Source organism: Podarcis cretensis (genome assembly GCF_951804945.1).
Source record: "Podarcis cretensis genome assembly, chromosome: 7".
In the NCBI taxonomy this organism is placed as follows: domain Eukaryota; kingdom Metazoa; phylum Chordata; class Lepidosauria; order Squamata; family Lacertidae; genus Podarcis; species Podarcis cretensis.
Window position 1 is genome coordinate 4,308,187 of NC_137176.1, and position 24,457 is coordinate 4,332,643.

Here is a 24,457-nt window from a genome sequence, read left to right on the forward strand (position 1 = left end):
ATCTTTCAAACGATTAATTTCATGATGGATCTGGTTGTAGTTATGACAAAATAGCTGCCATTTCAACACACTCAGCAGTTCACTACGTCCAGAGACTTGTAGCCTGAAAAACTCATGATTTTCAGCACAGCCTCATCTGAGGTCAGCACCGGCTCCTGTGTCTTTTATCCAGTGTGAGCAACAAGGCTCCCTGTTGATGAAACCCAGTGGAGCTTCAATACCTTATTGGAGTCTAGACAGAACTGCATTTTATTGCAAAATCATGATTCAGAATGTGATTTGAGAATAGATTTTTGTAAGTTTTCTCCTGTTCAAAGGTTAAACCTACACCAGAAAAGGAAATATGGACTTCCTGAGGCTCATGACATCTCAGCTATCCAGACATCAATATACTTACCTGTATGACGTGGGCATTTGAACAATGACTTTCCATGTTTGAAGGTTGGAGGGAGTAGGGGTATTTATTTTCTTTTGTGGTTTAAGCTTATTGTTTGTAAAATATAAAAAGTGAGGCTATTCATTTTGCAAAACCCAATTTTTTTAAAAAAAGAACTGGCTGAACAACCAGTAAAATGGCAGGTGCATTCAAATCCTATGCTATTTTTTTCAGAGGAAATTTGCACAGGATTGCAGCATTAATGCAATTGCAATTTTATGCCAATTTGGGACAAATTATTGGTGTGTCAGAAGCAGGGATGGAGGGGAGATTCAATTTGGTACATGTCGGAAGTCTAAACCCTCAAATTCACACTTTCTGGAACAATATGTAAACTGAAATCCTTTGAAATTTGCACTTATCTGAATTTTGCAATGCAATTCTCCAACCAACTAATTTTTTTTTAAAAAAATGATATATTACAGGAAAGTGTACACAGAATTACTATTGTTGTTAAAATTAATATTTTCACTAACAAAGAAGACACATTTTATTAAGGGGAATTGCTTGCAAAAATGTGTACAACAGTCAAAATTGTGTATAAAATGTGTTTATTAGGAGAAATTCACACTAAAATGAAAATGTGTTTTTTTTAAAAAAAAATCACACATTCCTGCAAATTGTGGAGAACTGAATTCAGGATTTGAAAAATGAAAAACTGAGAGATCTGAAACTGATAGATCCTTCCATCCCGAGTCAGAATTGGCTTTGAGAGCCCAGGTCAGAGCAACTGGCTACTCACTGAAGGAAAGGGAGGTGATTAGGCCAGGTCTGTTATTGCAAATCAGAGAACTTTAGTCTAGATCCAATTGAGACCTCCTATAATGGCTCCCAGTCTTTCATTTTCTCTCTCACCACTGACTGTGAAATTGATTTTAGAATCTTGGTAGTCATTTCTTACTTTTATTTATAATATTAAAAAAGTTCAAGTGTTAAACAGTCAAGAGTTCTGACATTCAGACAATCCAGAGCAATTTTTTTGTTTTGTTTTTTACAATCATCTTTATGACAAATTAGCAGCGTTTCTATTGGACCCTGTTGTGGATGAGGAACAAAGGGTTTAAAGTACTTTATTGCTAAAAGTTAAAAGAAATACACTGGCAATTGTATTTTATTCTTCTCAGTCACAGCTTCTCCATGCATCCAATCTACAGTATCTGAAATGCAAAGGACATGCAGAAGTCATAAGAGAAAAAGAAAAGAGGCAGGCTAGGATGTAAACCAGAGGGCCCCACGAGGAACGGAAAGGAAAGAAGGGATCTCTCTCTGTCATGGGAGTTTTCTTGCCAGCTGTACAAAGAAGTTGTCTCAGAGCTGCTAGTGACACGATGGGATGCCGTGCGGCTTGCTAAAATATATAGATAGATGTTTTTAAGAAAGTCATTATGAAACGCTAGAACGTTACAATAACAACTGTCTTTACAAAACAGGGCACACTGATAGTGGCATTTATTTTGTTTCTTTCTGGGGGGGGGAGGTAGCGGCAAGAGCGAGCATGCTGGTGACGCTACTTGGGACAAGGAGGAGGAGGAGACAGCTAGTGCTCGGGGCGATGTACTTCAGGAGATTCTTAGCTCACTTTGGGCTTTTAAAATAGGTGCGCACACGTCATCAACAGCCCCTGAACTTTCCATGGTTGTTTTATGACCCAGCTGGCATCAGAATCTGGGCTGCACCTTTTTTGGCTCTGAAGAACAGACAGCAGATGCTCAGAGTCACTGATGAACAGCTAGCGCTTGTGCTCAGTAGTAGCAGGGCTGAAGCAGATCTCAGAATCGGCATTTCTTGAAGTAGTCCTATTTAACCACACTGCTTCGAAGTATTTAATTTGTTTAATTATCTGGTTTCCCCTTGCTCATGGATCTGTTTAGACTAAGCGATATATTGTAAGGGCTGCTGCCTCTGTGTGCTTTATTCACTTCCTACTTATCTTGTATTAAAAAACGTAATTACCAGTACATATTATTTTCCCTGAAAGGGAAAGGGACTTATGGAAACATTGACACATATGTTGTGTGTGTGTGTGTGTGTTGTGTGTGTGTGTGTGTGTGTGTGAGAGAGAGAGAGAGAGAGAGAGAGAGAGCACAAAAGAGAAAATGTATGTGTGCGCAACACTTTAAAAGCACTAGATTACCAACATCCAGATATCAAGCAATTTAAAAGGGTGTTTGTGTTCAAATGGAAAAGTGCTTATTAAAATATTCCATAACAAGTTGTCCTAAACATAAAGCTTATGATCTCAAGAATGCTTAAACGTAATTTTCATTGTGGACTCTGGCATTAGCGTACAGCAAAAGGCACCACGAATTTTGTTTTTTTAAATGATTTGTAAGTAGTCAAAAATTGGCCCATCTCTTTAATTTTTTTTGTTGATTTCTTCTTTTCTCAGAAGCTGTAAATCAAGATGTTACGTATAAATAGAGATTCCTTATAAAACGGTCTTTGCCATTAGCTATTATAAGACATCATTGCTAAAATGAAAATAAAACATTTCATATTTTTTCTTTTTTATATATAAAATAAAAATTTGTCTTTTCTGTTATTCCTCCCCGCTTCCTCAGTCCTGGTGTGTTCATGGGAGTGGGCATGAGGGAGAGTCGGTGTGGCCTCTAAGGTGGTGCTGAATCTTGGCGGGATCTGCTGTTATGTGTCACTTGGTTCCCTCCCTGCGTGTTGCATCTGTCGAAGGAATAGTAAGTCCTGCTATCGGCCAGGCGATAGAGAGGGGGTGAATCGGGGTCCATTGCCTCCGTGTTTCTCATACTTAAGAAAGGCGTGCTCTCGGCCACCAGCTCCTCATCAGATTCACTGTACGAGGCGCTGCTCACTGAAAAGGAGTCTCTCAGCATTTTGCCCCTGTGTGACAGGTGCCCATTCAGTTTCGATTTTCTCCACCGCCTGTTGTTGCTGCCCGTTCTCTTTGGCTGATCTAGCACAGAGATGTACTCATGTGTTGTCTCGTATTCGTCGTCCTCCGTGATGCGGAAGGGGCTGGAGGGCAAGCTCCCTGTGCTCTCGTTCAGGTAGCTCCTTCTTTGGTAGTAACTCTCATACCTTTGCATATCTTGGGAAGGGATCTGGTACCTTCGGAGCAATGGCTGCTGTTCCTCCACCTGGAAGCTAATGGATGCTGCAGGAGGCAGAGAGACTGCATGAGCTGAATTAGGAGAAGTGATCTCAAAGGTGGGCATGTGGGCTGATACGGAGCAATGGAAGTCAACCGGCGACAGGCGTGCTGGGGTGGTCAAGGCAGATACGTACCTAGAAGAAGAAACAACGGCATTGGGATCAAGCCGAAGGGTCACAATGAAGAGCCCCCCCCCCTTTAGCACAGAACTTTAAATCCAGGCTGAGTTAATGCTTACTAATAGCCCAACTTGCACAGAATTATTTTTTCTGTTTGTCTGTGTGTTTTGTTTACAATGAGATAGAAAGAGGTGGCAAGGAGACAGTCATCATCCGCGGGGCCTGAGAAGAATTACCACACCAACAGGAGCAAGGTGGGAATTGTTATGGGGTTTGGTCAAATGAACAATAAGGGGGGTATTTTTTCAGTTAGAGGCTGAGACCTTAACTTAGGAGCACAGATAAAACACACAGGAAACAAATGGGATCACTTCTTTACACGTGAAAAGAACAATTATGAGCTGAAGAAGTGTGCATGCACACGAAAGCTCATACCAAGAACTAACTTAGTTGGTCTTTAAGGTGCTACTGGAAGGAATTTTTTTATTTTGTTTTGACTATGGCAGACCAACACGGCTACCTATCTGTTACTATGAGCAAAACAGTTCAGTGATTTTTAAATTTTACAGTGCGAAGCAGATTAAGGCTGAAAGCCTGGACCCACTTGTGTTTGCAAGGGAAAACCCCAAAGTCAAGGTGAACAAGCAACAAATAACAATGGTATAATTCAATGCTTTTTCCTGGGGGGGGGGGCGCAGGGGTATGTATACCCCTAAACATTTTGTGAATCTTTATACTTCTGTCCATTTATTGTATTTATTTTCCCCAATTTGAACTATAAAATGGTGGTTTTCTTGAGTCAAAATGAGAGTACTCCTAAACATGTATCTGAAACAATGCAAGATGATCCTCCTAACAAGGAATATTTCAAAATCATGAGGACAAAACACTACATAACAAGCTCTGGGGAAAATGATAGTAAAATTATGTTCTTTATTTCCTCGAAGCATCTGCTGCCGCCTATTGTCAGAGATCAGACCCTTGTGATCACTCTTCCCAAGCAACTTGCACTTATGCTCAGACCAAGAAAATCAACCATTTCTACTTTCTCAGGTGAATTATGTTATTCTGCTGACCACTATCCGGTGCATTTAAAACCCGAACATGCCTCTCTCCTCTACTTAAATGTCCCTTCCTATTATCGTAGCCTCTTTATCCCATGAGGTGGATTGCTATGCGAGTTTATTGAAAGTACGGTAGGTTCTCTAGGTTTTACTCAAGTGTGCACATCATTGCAGTTTAATCCTCAACATTGTTTCTGTCGGATGTGGATTAGCCACAACGTAGTTCATTATAGCAGCATGTTCTCTAGCATTTTCGAGGAGACAACTGAAGAAAGTAATTGGTGCCTGGCTGTTGCTGTCATGGGTTCAGTTTCCAGTTCTGTGTGAGCCTAAGATGGAAGTCAAGTGGCAGAATTGGAGGAAATGGGAAAGAGATCAGTGAGGAAGATGTGTTAAGAGTCAAAGAACTAAGCACATGGCAAGCTCCTGGTTTGGGCCAGGCTTTGATCACAGTGGTGCTTTACAGCATGCAAACCACTTCACCTAGATTATATGGTCGTAATTCTGCAACAGTAGCAGACCTGCAATGCAAGTCAGTGCTGTTTTCCCCAGGTTGCATATGGTGAGGCTAGAGCAATTAGCTTGATTACAGCTATCTAGTGGATTTATGGCAAATTTTAACCATGGGCCTCCTAATCCAGACTCTCAGGGCTCATTCACATTTACCTTTTGCGCCACACTTTCTAGGCACAGGTCTTCACTTTCCCGGTCTATGGCCAAGTGTTGTTGTCCTCGTCATCCCACTGCTTTCCCTAGGAAAATCTGCTCTTTATTGCTGAATCAGAACAAATGGCAATTCAAATTTTCTGCAGAATGCCATTTACTCAATTAAGCAGCAAGGTTTTTGCAGGGAAAGCAGTGGGGCAAACAAACAAAACTGTCGGACACAGACCTGGAAAGCCCAGACCTAGAAATGCAGAGCAAAAGTAAGTGTGGACGAGCCCTTAGCCATTATGCTACATGGCCTTTTAGTGTGTGTGTGTGTGTGTGTGTGTGTGTGTGTGTGTGTGTGTTGCAAAACAAAAAACCCTTTAACTCAGCTTATTCATCTTGACTCTGGAATTGATGCTCAAAGCTCTCACCATCCCTCCTCCTTCTCTCTCACTGTTTCATGAGAGAGACTGGACATTGTGTGAGGGGGGACTTTTCTCTGCTTTTCAGGTCTGTGAAACACCATCCATATTGACAAGCAAGTGGGAGCAGCAAGCGAGAATAACAGCAGAAAACGAGACCTCTCACTATGTGGCGAGTCTCGAAGGGAATCCACGGAGTCTCTGTATTGCATCATGGGCCTCCTTTGCTCCTCACTGGCGTAGGCAGCCTCCCTCCGAGCGCGAGCCTCCACGCAGGCAGGGCTGTTGCATTTGCTGGTCCCCACTGAAGACAGCATAATCCCAGACTGACAGTCCGAAGTCAGGCTTTCTGTCTGCTCCAAGCTCCAAGTGTGGCTCCCATGTCTGCAGATCAAAGAGAGCAAGTGACTTTGGGTCTCTCCCAGCAGCCTCATACTGCATGGATCCACACAAATTACTTAGCAGGCTTGACTTGTGAGAGAATAAAATGGGCTAATCCCATGTATGCAGCTCTAAGCTTCTTAGAGAAAGAGGGTGGGGTAGAAAGGAGGCTGGTAATGAATGCAGCCGCAGCTGTACCCTGTTTCTACTTATACATGGGCATGCAGGGGTTAAGAGCACAGAGTTCCACGTGGAGCATTTTCTTTGGGACCCACCTCATCCCTTCCACCGCTCCTTCTGGCTGCTCAAACCCGCTCAGAGCTGGACAGAAACACTCAAAGGGGCACAACTGATTTTGAGAGCCAGGCTGCTCACCCCTTCCTCACTGCCTGTCTCTAGAAAGATAAGAGGACCCTGCTAGCATGAGGGAGGTGAGATCTAAAAGCAAAATGTCACAGGCACAAGCAAAAGCAAAAGTCAATTACTGAAACTAAACTGTTGCAAATGAGGCCACAGGCCTGCAAGGAACATTTCCATCATGCCATTAACCGAAGGGCTTTTCTGCACTCCCAGATGTCTGCATATGCACAGATCACTATGCAGGTAAGTTGAGACAAAACTGAGTTTTGAAGCTGGTGTGTGAAGTACCTTTGCCTTGAATTCGGAGTCCCTGTGGAGCACGGGTGGGATGGTGAACAGGAATGGCTCCCTGAAAAAGTGGTCTCCGTTTCCCTTCGTATGACATGCTCAGTAGCAGGAACGTTTTTCGACATATACTGGGCGGAAAGTCACAAATTATCTGACATCAATTTTAAGCTGAAAACATTGTTTTATTTATAGGCTTGTTATAAACCATACTACATTATGCTTCCATTTACAGAGGATAAGAATTAGGCCAGCCAATTCAGATCGCCCTAAATATGCTTGACTTTTGTTCTTCAATTTCAGAACCTCCAAAACAATTAGCCTGCCTGGAAGTGCTGCTTATGATTGCTTTTAAAAGCTTATGACCTTGTGATGCTAATCTCTGGGCTGGCATCTCCCCAGCAGCAAAGCACAGAACACTAAAGATGCAGAGCAACACATATCACCGGAGGAGACAACCTGCATATAAGAGCAATAGTTGTATCACCTGAGCAAAAAACCAATCTCTTTAGAGACGTTTAAGTCTTGCCAAAATACTAAGCAAGTGAGGAATGAAACCCCTTTCCACACACCAAATAGCACCAACTGAAATGCCCAGATGCTCATCTCAGACTACCCAAATAAAGCTAACACTTATTATCATAAAAAAAATTCCTTCCAGTAGCACCTTAAAGACCAACTAAGTTAGTTCTTGGTATGAGCTTTCGTGTGCATGCACACTTCTTCAGATACACTGAAACAGAAGTTTCCAGACCCTTCTATATAGTGAGAAGGTGGGGAGGGGTATTACTCAGAAGGGTGGTGGGAATGGGTGATTGGCAGATAGCTGTGATGAGCCTGTTGACGACTCTTAACGACTGCAATAGGTCTTACAGGAAAAAGCAAGGGGTGAGAAGGTGAAAAATGGCTTTGTCATGTATAATGAGATAAGAATCCAAGGTCTTTGTTCAGACCAGGACTCTCCATGGTTTTAAGTTTGGTGATAAGTTGCAATTCAGCAGCTTCTCTTTCCAGTCTATTTCTGAAATTCCTTTGTAGTAAAACAGCTACTTTGAGATCTTGTATAGAATGTCCTGGGAGATTGAAGTGTTCTCCTACTGGTTTCTCTGTCTTGTGATTCCTGATGTCTGATTTATGTCCGTTTATTCTTTGGCGTAAGGTCTGGCCTGTTTGTCCAATAAACGGACATAAATCAGACATCAGGAATCACAAGACAGAGAAACCAGTAGGAGAACACTTCAATCTCCCAGGACATTCTATACAAGATCTCAAAGTAGCTGTTTTACTACAAAGGAATTTCAGAAATAGACTGGAAAGAGAAGCTGCTGAATTGCAACTTATCACCAAACTTAAAACCATGGAGAGTCCTGGTCTGAACAAAGACCTTGGATTCTTATCTCATTATACATGACAAAGCCATTTTTCACCTTCTCACCCCTTGCTTTTTCCTGTAAGACCTATTGCAGTCGTTAAGAGTCGTCAACAGGCTCATCACAGCTATCTGCCAATCACCCATTCCCACCACCCTTCTGAGTAATACCCCTCCCCACCTTCTCACTATATAGAAGGGTCTGGAAACTTCTGTTTCAGTGTATCTGAAGAAGTGTGCATGCACACGAAAGCTCATACCAAGAACTAACTTAGTTGGTCTTTAAGGTGCTACTGGAAGGAATTTTTTTTGTTTTGACTATGGCAGACCAACACGGCTACCTATCTGTAACTGGAACTTATTATCATGTTTAATTCCTACCCAGCCTTTAAGCCCAGGACAGGGTTGCATATGACAAAAAGCAGTAAGGTGAACTTGCAATTTTAAAAAGAAACAACTATAATAGCAAACCGGAATCCTCCAATTAATTGAACCAAAGGTGAGGGCTGCTGCATGACAAAGGCCCTCCCCTGTTATCCTTGCTGGAAGGCATTGCAAGGCATTGGTGGGGGCAGCCTGAAGACACGCCGTGGCTGTCAAAGTGGGCAGCACAAAGGATGGAAGGATCTGCAAATTTCAGTGATCTCCGTATCTCATTTTTTCCAATCTTAAATTCAGTTATCCACATTTCCACAGCAATGGCCCTCCATTGCTGTGGAAAAGAGGAGGGAGAAAGGTTGTTTTCTGCTGCTCCAGAGAAGCGGACACAGAGCAATGGCTCCAAACTACAAGAAAAAAGATTCCACCTAAACATATGGCTTGACAACCATATGTCATAGAATCATAGAATCATAGAGTTGGAAGAGACCACAAGGGCCCTTGAGTCCAACCCCCTGCCAAGCAGGAAACACCATCAGAGCACTCCTGACATATGGTTGTCAAGCCCCTGCTTAAAGACCTCCAAAGAAGGAGACTCCACCACACTCCTTGGCAGCAAATTCCACTGTCAAACAGCTCTTACTGTCAGGAAGTTCTTCCTAATGTTTAGGTGGAATCTTCTTTCTTGTAGTTTGGAGCCATTGCTCTGTGTCTGCTTCTCTGGAGCAGCAGAAAACAACCTTTCTCCCTCCTCTATGTGACATCCTTTTGTATATTTGAACATGGCTATCATATTTGTATTGTGATGCTCAGCTAGAGCCCACAGATTTGGGTAGAGGCTCCATCCGCTAATGTTTTGCTGCCAACAGAGAGGCACATCCTCATCCCAAACTATTAATTGCTGCACTCAACAGGGCGCATGCAGGTGGATTGGGGCAAATATGTTTTTTGTTACTCATATAAAAAAGAAATGGAGAAATGAACACAGATATTTTCTTGTTGTGTATAATGATTATGAACTACTAGGGGCTGTACACATGCTCACCTTGGTTGCCTACACTGCCAACCCACCATCTCTTGCCAAACTCCCTCCAGCTCTTGCCAAACTCCCACTCTAGACCTTGTGCTCTGATGGTGTTTCCTGCTTGGCAGGGGGTTGGACTCGATGGCCCTTGTGGTCTCTTACAACTCTATGATTCTATGATTCTATTCAGCATTTTTGTGTGAATTTCTCCAAACCGACTTTTAAAAATGCGGTTTTACATAATGCACACACTTTTGCAAGCGCTTTGTCCTAATACGATGCATTTTTATGTTATTTCCACTAACAGGCTCCTTTCTTAATGCAAACCTTACTGTGAATATATGCATATTTGTAAACACTGTTTGATTGGAGAAATACATCACAAAATTCAGTTAATTGCCAATTTTGAAGGAAGGTTCTGTGTTTTGGTTCTCAGATTGTTCTAGAAAGTGTGAATTTGATGGATCCGCCTCTAAATGCAATGCAAGTTCTCCCCCATCCCTGGGAAACACACCAGGTGTGTTTGTAGACCATCTGGGCTGCTGCTTGCCCACTCGGCTGCTATGCACCTGCAGGGACTTGAAGTAGCAGCCTCTGTGCCTTTGTGTCTCAGTGTCCTTTTCCCCCTTCCTCACATACAGCAGCTCTCAGTGCAGCAGCTGGGAGCCCCACCAATAAACTACTACATGAACTGCCTCTGGAAAAGCCAAGGGAAGGAACAAGAGGGAGAAAGTGAGGAAGGGAAATAGAAATAGAACGGGGGGGGGGGGAGCAGGAGGAGGAGGAAATGACCATTTGCCCCTCTGCCCTTGATCTATCCCCTCCCCCATTGCCATTTCAGAGGTTCCCACACCCTGATTTTTTTTTTAAAAAAGCTACTTACATCAGCCATCTGAATTTCCTCAGGGTCCAGCCGGGGGTGACTAGGGCCATTTGCAAGGTTTCTGTTCTGATGGGCTGGACACATATTTTGCCGCAAATGGTTATGCATTTGATTTCTCTGTTTTCTAAAGAGTTAAACAGATTAATACATTTTACTGACGCTTGCCTTCATCCTGAAAAGATATTCAGTTATGATTAGGGGAATAAAATGACGAAATGTTCTTTGAGGATTGGAAACCTTTTGTAGAATATCTAAAGAACTATTGTAATTGCATGAAAATGCCAGTAGGATTTGAAATATGAGCAACTGTAGAAAGACATTAATGCCAATAACGTAGGATGTATATATGGAGCGTTATAAGTTAAAATATACAGCATTAAAAGATAAACATAGAACATCGTGGTGGGAGGGATGGGAAGTCAATGGAAAAATTAAACGTATTGTTGATGGCAAAGTATGTAAACCTTTGAAAATGAAATCAACATTAAAAAAAATAAATTGGGAAATACAAAGCTTGACAATGGTCAGCTCTTTTTACTGCATCCTCGTGCCAAGAAAGACAGGGTGCCGGCTGGACAAAAGGATGGAATGAGAGAATTTTGGCTTGCGTTCAATCTTTGCAGTTTGCACATGGGAACTTTATCAGATTAGATAAGCCACTGGAGATGCATGAAGAGAACAGTAGTACAGTTACTTCAGCTGGGAATTGTTCTTAGCACTACTCTCCTGCCTTGTTGTTCTCTTTAGACTAAGGCATGGTATTCAATGTGTGCATTGATGTATTGAGAGAGGGAGCCAATTGGCATACATATGGTTTCAGTGTCTCTATGTGGGGTTTTTTGTTTGGTTGTAAATCACTTTGGGTTGCCTTGAGCAAGATAAAGCAGATGAAAAAATAGTAATAATTAGTAAATAATAATAACAACCACTACTACTACTACTACTACTACTACTACTACTACACTTCAGTAAACTTTCACTATTACTGTTCTGGTTTGCACCACTTTATCAGTTTTTTTGTTTTGTTTTCTTTAAAGATTTTCTAATTCACACTTCAACAGCTTTTTGCCTATATTTCTAAAATTGTTAACAATGTAAATTACCATGGGCTCCCGAGGGTATCAGAGTAGCAGCACTGGTGCTGATCCCTGAGGAATGGAAGTGGAGCAAGGTGGCAATGAGGTGGGGAGAGCTCCCAGTGGGTGGAAGCATTCACCCACTTGTGGGACCAACAACAAGAACCCAGAGCTCCCATGACCTCACTTCTGCCTCACTCGGCCCCATGCCTTTCCTGGCAAGTGGACACTGCTCTAGCCTCCTCCCATGTAGCTATGCTGCTGGGTGACACTAGCAGCTGTCCGTCTGAAAGCACTCTGGAACTGCATGTTACATCAGTTGCTGAAAACAGTAGACCCATTCCCTTCCTTTTCCACCCTAAAGCTTAGTAAGGTTGCATATAGGTGTAAATAAAACCCTATGTGTCCAGTGAAACTGACCCTTGGGTAAGTGCTGGAATCCCTGCAGTGACGCCACTCAGAGCTCAGGTTACACACAACAGTATTTTAGGCTGGTAACAACTGGAACTTTAAGAACGGCATAAACTGTCCATGCATTATAAAAGCTCTCTTTACTATTAAGAAATGTCACTCACTTGGTTTTACAGTAGGCTACCACACACACTATTCCCACAACAAGCAATGCAACACAAATCCCAGTTATGGTCAGAACTCTCTTCTGATACAGCTCCTCAGCTTCTGCAAATGACATAAAAACAATGAGCAGTTAAAAACATATCAGTTTAAAAATGTGAATTCTGAATATACCAACCCTCTCACTAGGAGATTGGAACCCAATGGGCTCTTTTCCTGATTTATACACTAAAATCTGTACCCCCAGCCCAACATTAGGTGTAGATATTCTACTTCTCTCCAAACCACTGCTTTTACTATTTCCTGTCCATGTGAATCAAATCAAACAAAAAACAATTCACACTGGGTTCCTTTTTCTTTCCAAGACATCTCTTCCATGTTTTCTAATAATCCCACAAACCTACTTCTTTTTTGAACAACTATTTGTAGAATACCCGATGCATGACAGCATTCAAGCAAGAGCATAGCAGTTCTTCCATATCACAGAGTGTTCATATGTTCATAGAGTGGTCATGTGTCCTACTTTACAAAGTGGTCTTGCATTTGAAGAACCTCTCTATTTGAAGGGCTATCTGGTCCAAGTCTGGTTTAAAGATAAACAACCCTGAGAAGAGAAAGGAGGGGCCTTGAAGTTGCCCATCAACGCTTAGCACCTGAACAGCAGAGTAAGCAGGCATTCAGATCACATGGTCATCCTTCCCCACTATGATGAAATGTATTGCAGTTGTTTAAATTATGTAATTATGTCTACATAAAATAATAAATATAACACATAAAACAATATACACATTGTATATATATATATTGATCTACTTTGTTTCTTTTCTCTTTTTTGGCACTGTCAGTAGTGTCTTTTCATACGCACAAATGTCCTTCAATACTGCAGAAAATTCATGTTGACCCACAGTGAAAACACTTGCTGAGTTTCATTTTTTGTTGGTAAAGTGGCCAAAGGAAATATATATCTACATACACTTTGCTCTGAGCCCTGTATTACAGCCCAACATCTCTTAACTCTGGTAGCATTTACATGTCACAGAACGCACACAACTAACCAGAACACAGTGGAAGAGAAACTGAACCACTGTGTATCTTTTGGCTACTGGAGCCTCTAAGAACAGCAGAGGAGTAGGAGAGCATCCAGGACTCGGCTACATTGGTAAAGAATAAGCAATTTATATGTGTTGTATATGCAATATAACATTGTGGAGTGCCATTTTTCTCTACCAGATTTCCCTGTTTAAATTTACAACGCGTTTAACTGAAATGCTTCTTTGATGTGTCTAGACCCAAGCCTCTCTGCTATCAGAAGCTGTGCAGATGAACCAATGGTTGGAAGTGATTACTTGCTGAGGAGAAATGGGTTGTCAGCAGGGAAGACAGGGAGGGCAATTGCCCACCCCACCCCCCTGAATAATCTCCAGTTTCTCAGCTTTCTTTTCCTTTTTTAAAAAGTATGTCTCTAGCACTTGAGGGACACGAGATATGAGACACTATTTGCAGGCACTATGCTCGCCCATTGGTTTTTATGACAGACTAGCCTGCTCCTGCGTTTCAGTACTTCAATGCATGAAGTGTCAGCAATAACTGACTTTTAGGAAAGAAGATCTAGCCAATCAGACAAAGAGAAGGTTTGAATGAAACATGAATTATATAGTCTCCAAAACAGGAACATCTTGGTTTGTTCTTAAGATTTTTCTGATAGTCTTTAATGGTGGAGAAGCAATTGCTGCCCCACAGAAAGCAATTCTGCTATCCAGAATTGTAGCGTTGCTGTGGTTGAGGTGTAGTAGCTCAAAGACAAAGGCAGCAACAAAGATCTCATCTTATTTTATACAAAAATTATTTTTCTGAGTTAGTAAACATTAAAAAAATTACTGGGCCAATGAAAAAAAGCCATCATTATTATGCTCATATTGCAGAGGGTAGGACCGATGCTGATAAAGCATGGGTTATGTCGACCCTGCAAAGTAACTCAGTGTTAATATACACATTTTGCTGGGCGGAGGCAGGCTTAGAGTAGCATATGGCCACCATGAAGGTGTAGCCCAGTGTTGTGAGCCTGTCAAGTCAATTGGAGCAGAAGTGCACCTGGTTAAAGGCTGGGAGAGGGAAGGAAACCAGGGAAGGAATGGGGGGCTACAACTGTGAGTGAACAGGTGGTGTTTGGATGCAGGTTCACCCACTGAGAAACAACAGAGAAGCAAACCTGGAATATAATTTTCTTAGAGGCCAGGTCTAGCAATGTCTCACATCCACTCAGTCACCAAATTTCCTAGAAATGGTAGATCTGGTCTCTAATGCCAGTCATGTTTGTTTGTTTGTTTGTTTGTTTGGCGTATCTGCCTCCATGTTGTCTGAAATGAGGTTCTTCAACAACTGTGTCTCTCTCACTGGGGTGTTTTATACGAGAGTAGAGTGCCAACGGCTTGCTTGTTGCAGCTCTTCCACCAGCTGAAGTGTTGGCTTAGCATCTCTCATACCTATTTGTCTCCCATCCTTTCCCAATCAATCCAGTCCCAGCCTTCCACAAAATAACCAGTTGTTTTCCCTGCTACCCCAAATTTTGGCCCTAGTTTTTAAGGTTAGGTTTGCATTTTATTTACAGCTGTGTTCTGCTTTCTGTATTAATACTTAGTCTTCTGTGTTTGTGTCTAAGTCTTGTGACTTCATTGTACACAGTCCAATACATTGTACACAGTCAGTGAACAAGCAGCACACATACAGGGCAATATTACATACATCAGTGCAGTACAGTCTTAATAACATTAGTTTCTTTTGGGGGGGGGGATACAAACTTAAACACAAGCAGAAAACTGACTGTCTGAAATTTGGCAAGGCTAATCCTCTCTTGGGAGGCTACCATGTCTCCCAATATCATACATCTACGTGAAAAAAACAAAAAAGTAATGGCCATTTTGATTTCAGAGTTTAAGTGAACATGAACACAAGGTTTTGATTTCCAGTCCCAGATCAGGTTGCACTGGGCTCAGATTAATCCAAAATTAATCAGGGCTGGATCCAGATCACCAAATCAGGCCCTGAATTGGATGGGGGTCAGGCTTACACAGCCCAGTGTGAATGGAGTGAGAGACTGAATAGTCTCCCTGGGAATGGAGGGCCTGAGTAAGGAATGACTGCAGATAAGGCTATATAAATTATAAAAATCCATGAAGGCATGGTTCGTAGTCTGCGCCAAATAATTCTCAAGTTACACTTGTTAGGTACACATGCATAATATTAAATTACAATTTCATAAAAGGGAGAAGATTATGACCTAGAAAATGATCCCCTCCCAAACCAAAGTTTTGTAATGAAGTACATTAGCCCTTCACTATAGGCAGTAATCACATATTTTAGGTATATGGAATATTTTGGTTTATATAGAATTAGAAACAGATACACACACACACACTTTTGTCTTTTTGTATATGCATACATACTTTCTAATTTAAGGCAGTTACCTTGTCTGGCATGAAAAGCTCTGTCTGAAGGCCTAATCAAATCTTATGGGCAAACAAGTGCCACAAAACTCTCATGGCTGCTTTTGTTGCAGAAAAGCTGCTTTAGGAAGTGACAACTTAGAGCACAGAAGCAGGAGGAGGGAGGACTGCTTAATCCTTTCACCACTCACTGAAAATGATCCCTTTGTGTGTGGGGGTGGTTGTTTTGAGGGGGGTTTTGCAACCAAACCAGCAGCTGAAGTTTGTTGCACATACCTGTGCATAAATTTTTATCAGGCCCTTATTTTAGAGTCTTACAAATCAATTCAATTCTTTCACATCCTTAGAGTAACTTTTCAGCCCATATGAATTCTACTTCACTTTTAAAACTATTTCACAAAAAGTGGTATGAACTAACAAGGAGGCTAATGTGGGGGGAGGGTCACTGCCCATGAACTTCTGATTTATTCCTCAATAAGAGTCTGAGCTCCTCTATTTGAACACAGCTATAGAAATAAAGGAGTAATGCACTTTAAAGTATGACAGGTAAGCTTTTGCTGTGCTGTGAAATTTGAACCAATAAATGAAATAACATGCCCTAAAAGCATAGCTGTCAACTGAAGGACTGTCAGCAGCTCGTAATGGTATCTGGTTAACTTTCATATTTGAAAATAAGGGATCAGCAGCCTCGAAAACAAGGGATCAGCAGCCTCACCTGTCCCAGGGACAGTCTACGGGATATCTAACAATCCGGGATAGCAGCGGGAAGCAGCGGGAAACTGGAATAAGGGAATTTCCCGCAAAAAAAAAGGGAAGGTTGACAGCTATGCCTAAAAGGTATGCTACAGTGCAATCAGGCAGCAATCCAAACACACCCTGTTTACTTCAGTAGGTTTACTTTGGAGTAGGCATGCATAGGATTGCAGTCTAAATGTTGCAGGCAGCAAGAATGGAGCATTTATACCTATTCTCACCTTTTACTTACTCATGTTCACTTGTTTCACTTCTTTCACCATTCATTTAAGAATAGCAATCAAACGTATTATGAGTTCTGTGCCTTCTGTGGCGGTGCATATAGCAAATGTTCAGATGAATTCATTCTTTTCGTTTTTCATTTTGTCCTACTTTTAACATTTGTGATGCAATGGGAATTTGCTGGTGCAGCTGATGTACCACGGCTGCACTGGCAAACCACTGCTGTGCTCTGTGTCCCTCTGTTGATGCTTGCCATCCAACATATTTTGCAAGCCAACACATGTCTTAAGAATGGGCTATCAGTAATCCTGCAAGGGATTAAGAAGCTTAGAATGCAGCATTATCACCAATGCAGGGATCTTGTGTAGAAGAGATTGTTCTCTGTGAAGTGGTGGTTTCATTTTACTTTTGGGCTTGCTGGCATCTGCAAAACTGACCGGGTGTTCTACATAACTCCTCCCTTTAGGATTTAGCAAAAAAAACCACACACACACACACACACAAAAATAGTCATCCAACCAAGTAGAGGTGCTGGATGGGTCAGGATCTGGCCTTTACTCAGAAAGGAAGGCACCAAAACCAGAGATTCTTATCACCTGTCACTGCTGGCATCTACTGCCTGACAAATGGTGAAAGAAAAACTAAGATGTCCTAAGCAATTTACAGCTTAAATTCCATTCCAAAAAGTGGGTATCAAAACTAGCCTTAAAAAGAGTGTTTTCAAATATCAGGCTTAAAGCGCTTTTTAGCCTCTCTCCTGCTATTCATTCTGATGCCAGAGAACTGAAGGGCACTGTAGACTTCACTTTCAGCCTCAGGTGTGAATATACCTGCGGATTCTATGGCTTGACCCTTGTGTTACCTTTCCAGTATATAAGCACTCAGGGGGTTTATACTTTGGCTGTCAGAATTTGCAGGCACACATTAGGCCCTCAAACCCACACCTTGCTTTTCAAAATGGGAATGTGCTATTATAAATCTAGCTCAAAGCGGCTTAAATGGGCAAATCCCACTGACTATCAGTAAGATGAGAAGCCTTTTTCTCACATGAGATGTTAGAGTATCTCTCTATACTCAGGACATGCAAAGCTGGAAACAGGGAAAGCAAGTGCCTTTTCACCAGTTTGTACATGCCAGTTCCCAAACCCTTCCTCTCTGCCTGGCTTGTGATCGGAAAAGATCTTTGCTACAAAGAAGAGCTGTAGGTGGAATAATTATTAGCCATAGAGTATCATCAGAGTTTCCTTTTGAATGTTGGGGGGGGGGGGGGGCTGTGTCACCGCAACTGACCTCTCTCCAGCTGAGTTCCTGCTGAAAACCAGGATGGGAAGGGCCAAGGTGGCAGAGAGGTTGGTGCAGTGCATATGCGCTGCTGGAGCCAATCCATTGCTTCTGTCATGGTGTTTGTACCACGTTGGCCTCACCCTGCCTGCTTGCCATCCCTGAATGCAGCAGCGACTCAGCCAGAGAGAGGTCAGGTGAGTAGTGCCACCTTCAGCTACTGATTTCTTATACCAATACAGTGGCACCTTGGTTTAAGAACAGCTTAGTTTATGAACAACTTGGATGCTGCAATGCTGCAGTGCAATGCTGCAAACCTGGAAGTAGGTGTTTTGGTTTGTGACCTTTGCCTTGGAAGCAGAACATGTTCCGCTTCCTGTTGAGTGTGTTCCATTTGTAAATTGAGTCCCCCGCTGCAATGGGAAAACATGCCTTGATTTAAGAACGCTTTGGTTTAAGAACGGACTTCCGGAACAGATTAAGTTCATAAACCAAGGTACTGCTGTACCCCTTTTTTTGTGATATGTGAACTGCTTAGAGATTTCTGCTGAAATATGAAGTGGTCTATAAATTAACTAGCTAACTAAATATATCTGGCGGGGGGGATCCAATTCTCTTGAAGAGTATACAGGCCACTCCCACATTTTAATTTGAAATCTCAGCAAGGGCCCTGGCAGCTGAGCCACATCTAAAGTTTCAACACTTTGCAATATTAGATAGGCATATGAACGTACTGCAGACGATGGTTTTAGAATACAGAGCATCTCCTTTGACTTTATATCATAGACACCAGAAATCTGAACTGGTATCAGGCTGCCCCAACCTTGGCATCTACCAATTTAAAGAAGACCTAAGATTCACATTGCTTTCATTAGAAACTAGAGGATCTGAAGCAGCCTTGAACATGTTTTGCTGCAAGAAACAGAAAGGCCGCCCATCAGGAAGTTTTTCAGTCATGCTGAAACACTCATGCTGCACATTTAAACACCCCTTCCCTGAACAACCCTATGCTGAGACTGCCTAGATGGAAGAAGTTTCACATATATAGAGAGAGAGAAAGCACACACTGAAGACTGTATTTAGCGTAATTTCTAAAAGTTTGAAAATTTGTTCTTCACAGCTGCAACAAATAGCTAAGAAGTATTACTATGATAGAGTGTTGTTATTGAGTGCTGTACCCAAGAATCTTGGTACTCTGCAAAAGTAGCCAGATTTAATGCAATAATTTATCTGTGAGTTTATTTCTTTAGTGATCTTGTTCTTTTAACTTCGCTTCGAAATAAAATAAATTCCATGACCACAACATCAGATCTGCTCCAACTGGGATTACCCCCCTCTGATCTCACCACCACAAGGCTTTTTCACCACCAGCTGTCTGGTGGGAAGGATCCTGATAGCTTTTAATAGTTTTATATTGTTTCTTGGGTGTGAGGTTTTTTAAAAAACAGCAGCAGCAACAACAACATAGGTTGATGTTTATTGTGAACTGCCGTGGGAGGATCTGTTTGTTTCCTATAAGGCAGGATGTGAAAGAAAGAAAGAAAGAAAGAAAGAAAGAAAGAAAGAAAGAAAGAAAGAGAGGAAGGAAGGAAGGAAGGAAGGAAGGAAGGAAGGAAGGAAGGAAAAAACCTCAAACGTTGATTCTCAGATTGGTGAATATAATTCTTCCTAGTGATAGGAGTAAGTCTCATTCAACTCAATGGAGCTTACTTCTGAGTAGACATGTCTAGGCCTGTGCTGCAAATCTCATTTGTTGTTATATCTATTACTGTGTAGTGACAATACTTTGGAAGCACAAAGTTTCATTTGAAATTAGAGACCTTAATGTTCAGCAAAAATAATTAGCTATGAAACTATTTATAACATGTAAACTTATACAGGTTTGTACAGTGAGAATATGAGGCAATGTAAACAGCAACTGGAAATTCCACTTAAATTGTAAGAAATTTGAGCCAGGGTCCAGTAACTCTTTCATGCATGTGCTAGAATGTGATTTTTTAAAAATAACAAATTATCTTGTGCGATAATTTGTTAAGAGGAAATCACGTGCATGTGAAGAAATGTCATCCACGGAGCGTTACAGGTACACGCATGGCTGGGGGGGGGGGGCGGGGCTGAAAAGAAGAGGCAGGATGGCAAAAGATATTTCTTGCATAACAGTGAGCCTAGAAAGAAATATATTTTTTAAAAAGCAACACAAGTTTAAGCTAAGTAGGGATGTCAAAAATCCTCAATTCCAAATGTCATTTCAAAGTGTTTTTGATTCAGGAGCACTCAGTTCAAGGCCACTTTCTACATAAGTTTGTTTGTTCACAGAAGTGGATCTCCTGATAATTGACAATTATGGTCTGATACGTAAGTAGGCACATTACCCCTTCAATTACAGCATTCTTGTCAGCAGATGGTATGGGGTGGGATGTAGCTGTTCCATGTGAACTATTATTATTACTATTCCCACCACAAAGAAGAACCTGATGAGAATGTACTGTGGTTAATGAATTCACACAGGTCCATTTGGTGCTATCAGTATGAAATTTTGCAAGATTCAGTAGTAATTTGGAAACATGGACAAACACTCCACACAGGAATAGGCTGGGGGGGGGGGTCCAAGTGTCTCTAGTGCTATAAATACCCTCCTTCTGGAAAGCACTTGCCTGTCTTTCCTAGATAGGCTGTCCTGCAAACTGATTGTGTGGGTAAATGATAACCAAGCACTGTGGACTAAGCTCCATGTTTCATACAAGTGAGAGTATTATTTTAAGCTTTCTCTGAACAGAAGCATTTGGTTTTCACTGTCATTGAGGCTTGAAAGACATGTGCTTTTCCTAAGACATCGGATGTTATAGTAATTCCCTTTCTATATTCTTCTGCATTTATATTTTTTCACTGGCTTCATTCGTGTGTCAGTGCTACATAGCCAAGAGGAGGAGGAAATATGTGAAAACCTGTGGAGCATGGATTTAGAACAGCCGCAAGGCAGAAGGAAGGGGACTTGAGGGTGCTTCCAAGAACCTCTGTGTCCATCAAGCACAGGTATGACCCAGCTGCCTATCAAGGTCCCTTGGCCAACACCACCCAAGCACCCAATAGCCAGGAGGTTTGCTGGGTATTTGGGTATCACTGCTTCGCCCTGCCCTGTCCTCACCTCTTCCCAAGGCCAACCGAGTCAGGGATGCCATCTGTGCAACTGAGTTCCTCATGGGAAAAGACATCAGATATGAGGCCAGAGGGTATCATTTGGGGAAAAACAGCCTCATGCGCCAAACTGGGAGGTTCCCCACCCTGACATATGTGGAAGGATTTGTTTGTTTGTTTTTAAACCAGCCTCATAAACCTCACTTGAAGCTAGTAGAACATAGGAAACAAGGAGGATACTCAGAGGGAGATGTTTGGATACGATATCTGGCTTTGAATACGTGTGAGCACGTTTTTCTGTTTGTTAAGTTTAAGCGTGGGAAATTGTTTCTTCTTGGAAATTACTACAGCAGTGTGGCAACACAACAAGCTGTTTTTGCTATTATATTGAGTGAATGAGGAAAGAAGCAGGAAGCAGATCATTGGTTAGACGACAGGGCTGATAATAATCAGGGATGGCTTTATAGCCTCCTACAGAAACTGCTGATATGCTCCAAGTTTAGCTTTTTATGCATTCAGACCCCAGCGCAGTCCCTCTGGCAATGGGATCATGTACTTCTTCCCAAGAGTCATTCTACACATGATGCAGAATAAGCGGAGGGGAAAGGTGGGTGGGTTTCAAACTAGCCCCTCTTGCATTCAATGAATGCCACCACACATAGGCAAAACACACCCAGCAGTGACAACCCAGCATCAAGCATTAGTGAGAAAGGGTCTCTATGCATGTACAGCTGGGAATCCTGATTTTCCAGTTGCATGTGCAGTTCTCATTAACATGGAACACTCAACCTTTAAAGGGCATGTCCCGTAAGTGCTTTCACACTATTCCATCATGCGCTCTGTGAAGGCCACTCCTATGGTGGGCAGGGGTGATAGAATTCTGGCATGTACCACTTGGAGATGGGGGAGATTTTTGGATGTTTCCCTATACAAAATTCTCCTTCCACATAGGAAACTAGCATACTGGAGAGAAAGGTTCAGCATCACTTTCTGTCTAAGGCGTTAAGACCCAAAGTGTATTTTATCTGTATTTTCTCCTCAGCAAAGAGGACCTGGCAGCAATTTAGATGACAAAAACTGTTCAGAGACAAAAAAAGTTGGCTATTCTCTTCCCCAGTGCCACTGTTTGAACCCAATCCTTCCTGGCCTGCTACTACACACAACCAGCAGAAAATGTATGTTAGAAGAGCCCTTCATAAATCTCTCTTAAACATGTAAGGTAAAGGTAAAGGGACCCCTGACCATTAGGTCCAGTCGTGGATGACTCTGGGGTTGCGGCGCTCATATCGCTTTATTGGCTGAGGGAGCCAGCGTACAGCTTCCGGGTCATGTGGCCGGCATGACTAAGCCGCTTCTGGCGAACCAGAGCAGCGCACGGAAACGCAGTTTACCTTCCCGCCGGAACGGTACCTATTTATCTACTTGCACTTTGATGTGCTTTCGAACTGCTCGGTTGGGAGGAGCTGGGACCGAGCAACGGGAGCTCACCCTGTAGCGGGGATTCGAACCGCTGACCTTCTGATCAGCAAGTCCTAGGCTTTGTGGTTTAACCCACAGCGCCACCCGCATCCCTTCTTAAACATGTAGTTTGGCCTTAAATCCAGTATATGCAGTGAATTGTGTATTTTTTAAAGGCTAAATATACCCTCTACTTGAAATTGGAAGTGGTACAACCCAGAAACCTACCACCTCAAGTTTTTACTTATTTTGTGTCATATTCAGAACAGCTGTTGGTTTCATCTTATTTTGTGTCATATTCAGAACAGCTGTAGGTTTCATCTAAACCTAGCACTAGTGTTGGTGAAATAGGACCGGGCTGCTATGGGGCCTTACATTTCAACATATGCCTCCCTCAGAGATGGGGATCCTTTGGTCCTCCAGATGTTGTCGAACTACAACTTCCATAATCCCTGGCCACTGGCCATCTTCGGTGGGAATTGTAGTTCAGCAACAAAGAGTTCCTCCTGACCTACCTAGCTCTATCATTTTAAATTGATTCCTTCCAAACGAACATGGAATATAATGGAGTGAGGCAGAGGGGAAAATAAAAATAGACTTTTCCATGTTTATTTTTTCAGAGCCAGGGTAGCTTTGTAGAATTGCTGCAACTTCCTAATTTCTTTCACACCAACCTTTTCCTTACAGGAATGTTTGTCCACTGCTCCCACTATACAAGCCAATGGTTTTCCAGAATGACACGATCAATTTTTCAGTTTACATTCAAACATAATGCAGCACGGAAGTGAAAAGTGACAAAGACCAGTCTCTGCAGCCCACTAATGTCACCTGAGGTAGACACGTTTCCCACTAAGGCGAGTGGGAAAAGTGCTGCAATAAACCCATGCAGATTATTTAGGATTTAATTCATTTAGTGTAATTTTAGGTATTATGTTTGGCCCAATTTGTGCCAGAACAATGAACAGAACAGCTGATTTTTAAAACCATCCCACTGAAGCTATCAAAATACAATATGAAAGACTGTCAGCGGCTCGTAATGGTATCTGGTTAACAAATGAATGGTTGAGTCCATACCCTTTAATTCTAATCCAAGGTGCTCTGCCAGTGCAGAAAGAGAACAGAGAAGGAAAGGAGAAAAGAGAAACAGGTTGGTAGGAGAGATTACCAAATATTTTAAAATACTTAAAAAAAAACATAAAATACATCAGCTTTCAAAATCACAAGAGAAGCATCAAAGCAGACAGAACTGTCACCACCAGTTTATTTTTAAAACATTCCATATAAAAGAATGCCTAGCTAGATCTGCAATGGTAATTAATAAGGGCTTTTTCAAAAGCAAGCATGTCTATTGGCACCTGGAATTTGATTTTAGAATAGGCATTTATCACATATACTTTTATTTAAGTATAGGTGTATTCTTGCTAAAGAGATCTTTCCTTCTCACTATTGTTGCAACATTGAGGTAGTAGATTTGCACATGTATAAAACCCTTTTTTACTGCCATACATGCCTATGACAATATATAGCAGTAACAATACAATCCTATGCATGTCTACTCAAAAGTAAGTCCCATTGAGTTCAATGTGACTTCCGCTCAGGTAAGCATGTACAGGACTGCAGCTTAAATGAACAACTTCTGAAGGACTGAAGCATAACAGGACATACCATTACATCTGCATCGAAATGAAATTTATGCAAGACATTTTCAGCTGAATCTTAAACGCATTTACTTCAAAGTAAGTCCTCTTGAAATCAATTTACTTCCAAGTGAATGTGGTTAAGATCAAGCTGTAAGGCATTTTCCACAGTCTGCACTAAATTAAGAAATCATTTATGAACACCAAGAATCATTTAAGAAATAGTGTTATCTCTTATAAACATTAATGGTTTGGGATAGCAGTTTGCATTATCCACACAACAGGAGAAATGAAAAAGGGCAATTAATTATGCCCAGAAATATAATTATTGCCCTAAGGAAAGAATAAAAAGTATAATATTATTTGTGCATAATAACTCA

The 24,457-nt window shown here is 41.8% G+C and overlaps 1 protein-coding gene across 4 annotated transcripts in view; it reads right to left on the reverse strand.

The window, feature by feature from the left end:
- Positions 1-846: 846 nt before the first annotated feature.
- The window catches only part of NRG2 (neuregulin 2), a 144,260-nt gene continuing 120,649 nt past the window's right edge, over positions 847-24,457 (reverse strand). For 2 of the 4 annotated variants that reach the window (XM_079983545.1, XM_079983548.1), the window contains exons 6-11: positions 23,515-23,538; positions 12,151-12,253; positions 10,500-10,623; positions 6,849-6,976; positions 5,979-6,203; positions 847-3,697 (exon numbers count right to left, since the gene is read on the reverse strand). In XM_079983545.1, the coding sequence (XP_079839671.1) occupies positions 3,046-3,697; positions 5,979-6,203; positions 6,849-6,976; positions 10,500-10,623; positions 12,151-12,253; positions 23,515-23,538 (1,256 nt within the window). In that variant the 3' untranslated portion in view covers positions 847-3,045. The remainder of the gene's footprint in view (positions 3,698-5,978; positions 6,204-6,848; positions 6,977-10,499; positions 10,624-12,150; positions 12,254-23,514; positions 23,539-24,457) is intronic. The other 2 variants (XM_079983547.1, XM_079983546.1) reach the window with 1 other exon arrangement.